This window comes from Plecotus auritus (genome assembly GCF_963455305.1).
Source record: "Plecotus auritus genome assembly, chromosome: 8".
Lineage (NCBI taxonomy): Eukaryota > Metazoa > Chordata > Mammalia > Chiroptera > Vespertilionidae > Plecotus > Plecotus auritus.
Genome location: NC_137782.1, coordinates 67408860 through 67412228, shown reverse-complemented (window position 1 = coordinate 67412228; position 3369 = coordinate 67408860). Strand labels below are relative to the sequence as shown.

Here is a 3369-nt window from a genome sequence, read left to right as displayed (position 1 = left end):
TACCTCCCTACTTCACACTGGACGGAAGTGAGGCACAGAGAGGACAAGTGACCTGCCCATGTCATGTTTCCCGCAACAGCGGCCAGATTGCAACAGGCCATTGGGCTCCAGCGTCCTCACAGCCCCTAAGGCGACGTTCCTGAAGAGATGAACACCAGGTTCTGAGTGTCGGAGCCCCCCTCCCTGGGACACTGGACCCTTCATAGCACTTTGTGGGGAGGAGGCTGCCCTGTCACCCCCGCCCCCCCCCCCTTCTAGGAGCTTCCTTGCAGGATCCTGGAGAGGAGGCTGAGAGTCTGGGGGCTGGAAGAGCTGGGGCTACAGGGATGCTCTGGTGCCCTGGTGGGAGGGAGATGGAGTCTCTTCAACCCATCAGCCTGGGCTCCTTCCTCAGGCTGGGCCTCTTTGGCTATGACTACTCCCTTCCTTCACCCCACAGCCCTGATGCCCTCACCCTCAACCCAGTCTTGAGATGGTACCTGCCCTGGTCCCCGTAAACTAGCGTCCTGGTGGGGTAGGAATTGGGGCAGGCTGGCTGGGTTCCTGGGACTCTCCCCATCCCTCTGAACCTTGCTGGGTTTCCAACCCTCATGTTCCTGCTGGGAGGGAGAGATGGGGACGTGCCAAGAAGCTGCCCCAAGGCCGCCGGTCTCTGAGACCCTGGACCCTGCTCTGGGTGTGTGCATGGGATGGGAGCAACCCCAAACTCCTCAGGAGCCTGCCCACACACCCTGTGGGAATGGCCCCCTGATTCCTGGCCCCTTACCTCCATTGGGGCTGCCTGTTCCACAGGCTGCAGGCAGCAATTTCCTTTCTTGGTGCAGTCAGTACAACCTCCCGTCACACCACCTGGAGTGTGAGCTGGTCTTGCCACTTGTCCTCTCACAAGGTCAACCCTCTGAAGGGGTCCTGCAGGCCTGCAGCCCTCTCCCCACCACTCCTGGGCCCGCCAGAAGCCGATTTCTTACACACCAGCCCCGTGAGTCCCCCTCACCCCCTCCTCAGGAGATGGATGGGGGATAGGGCCCATGCACCCCTAGAAAGCTTAGAGACAGCCCCCAAGTGACCCTCATTTGTCCCTCTTTTGAGCCCTGAGAGCTGCAATCACAGTCACAGCAGCTTCTGCCACACAGTGGCCACCCCGCTGCCAGTGACAGGCATGAGGTGGCACTCCTCCCCCATCAGCCCCTGCACAGACCGGCCCACGTGCGTCCCCAGGCGCCTGAATCACTGCTGACGGCTGGGGACCTGGTGGCCGTGGGCTCCTGGGGAGCCACTGGGGAGGGGGGCGGTGGCCACGTCACCTCGGAGGAAACACCTGCGGCCATAAATAGGCAGCAGCGAAGGCAGCACAGCACAGCCTGCCGAGCAGCACCACACGCTGTGCCCACCTGTGCCAGGATGCCCGACGCCATGCTGCCCGCCTGCTTCCTCGGCCTGCTGGCCGTCACCTCTGCCTGCTACTTCCAGAACTGCCCGAGGGGTGGCAAGAGGGCCATGTCCGACCTGGAGCTGAGACAGGTATGACCAAGGTCCACCTCAGGGCTGCGGGAAGGGGCAGAGCCCCGGGCTGGCACCACGGTGCAGGGGCTGGGGAAGAGGGACGTCGTGGGCTATGTGGGGTCCGGAGGAGTGCCCAACAGAAGAGGCGAGGCTGGGAGTGGATGGCAGAGGGGACCGGACCGCGAGCAGGCTAGGACGGGCTGCAAGGCTTCCTGGACAGGCCCCATCCAGACGCGGGTGGAGGAGAGCGGTTCCCGCAGTAACTGGGCTGGGGCTGGGTCAGGGAGAACTGGGCAGGAAGGCCTCCTGTGTGCCCTGGGGCCTCTCGGCCCCCCGCAGTGGTGGGCAGCAGGGGGGCCTCTCGCTTCATGGACCCCAAGACACTCAGCATTTGAGGCCTCCCCATCCAGCCCCCAGCCTCTCCCGGCCACAGGCCCCGGCCTCCACACCGTCACTGGCCATCGCCGGAGCTTGGCCGGGGTGGTAGGTGCCCGCCACCCATCCTGTGAGGAAGTTCTGCTAGGGACCGCGCCCACTTCTCTCCTGCTGCATGTCCAGTCGATCCCTTGTAATCCATTTTCATTAGAGTTGAAGGAAGCCCAGGCACCACGCTCAGTCTCAATTCTTCCCAGGCCACAGGAGGTTCAGTCCTGAGCTGCTGAACAAAGCAGAGGGGGCAGCTGGGCAGACAGACTTCCCTCCCCTCTGCTGGGCCTTTGGGGCCTGAGTCACCCAGGGGCCTCGGGCCCTCCTCTAGGGCTCAGGACGCTGCTGCCCCCTGGTTAGTGCACAGGCAGGTGAGCAGAGGCCCCCCAGCTTTGGGGGGAGGACAGGGAAAGGGGGTGATGGGTGAGGGAGTGAGGGGGCCCGGCCAGACTAGAGAGGAGACAGGAAACGGAAGGAAGGGCCTGGGTGTGGGGGTTGGGGACAGGGATGTGCTTGAGTCAAGCTTGAGTAATGGGGGCGAGAGGTCTGCCTTAGGGGTAAAGTGGTGGGCAGCGCCCCATGCTGCAGCCCTGGGAGACCCCCTGCGGGGGGAGGTGTGTGTGTGTGTGTGTGTGTGTGTGTGTGTGTGTGTGTGTGTGGATGCTGAGTGATTCACAGGGAGAGTCGGAGGCACCTGTAAATTGAGAGAGGTTGGTGGATGTTGGCTCCCCTCCTGGGACCCTTTTTGGGGCCAAAGCAGCGCCAAGGCGACCCCGAACCTCGGGTCCTTGAGCTCCCTCCCCGCCCAAAGGAGCCTTGACCTTCACCCCGGTGCAGCGGCCTTACTCACCCTGCCTTCTCCGCCCTCCCCCCCCCCCCCCCCCACCCCAGTGCCTCCCCTGCGGCCCCGGGGGCAAAGGGCGCTGCTTCGGGCCCAGCATCTGCTGCGGGGACGAGCTGGGCTGCTTCGTGGGCACCGCCGAGGCGCTGCGCTGCCAGGAGGAGAACTACCTGCCGTCGCCCTGCCAGTCGGGCCAGAGGCCCTGCGGGAGCGGGGGCCGCTGTGCAGCCAACGGCATCTGCTGCGACGAAGGTGCGGGGCCAGCGGGCTGACGGAGAGGGGCGGGGCTGGCCGGGGGGTCTGGGGGCCGGGTGGCCCGCGGATCTGGGTCAGGTCCCGGGCGAGGCCGGTGCGCTGAGCCCCTGTTCCCCGCAGAAAGCTGCGTGACGGAGCCCGAGTGCCGGGAGGGCGCCGGCCTCCCCCGCCGCGGCCGCGCCAACGAGCGGAGCAACGCGACCCAGTTGGACGGGCCGGCCGGGGCCCTGCTGCTGCGGCTGGTGCAGCTGGCCGGGGCACCCGAGCCCGCCCCGCCCGGCGTCTACTGAGCCCCCCACGGCCCTCCCGCCCTCGACGCACGAAAAATAAACCTTTTAAAATGC

General features: G+C 65.7%; 1 protein-coding gene across 1 annotated transcript; it reads left to right on the top strand.

The window, feature by feature from the left end:
- Positions 1-1401: 1401 nt before the first annotated feature.
- AVP (arginine vasopressin) lies at positions 1402-3369 on the top strand (the record flags this gene model as incomplete). The annotated part of the gene is made up of 3 exons (XM_080683447.1): positions 1402-1521; positions 2821-3022; positions 3146-3369. 3 exons carry the CDS (start codon positions 1402-1404, stop codon positions 3313-3315), a joined length of 492 nt encoding a protein of 163 aa, XP_080539573.1. The 3' UTR covers positions 3316-3369.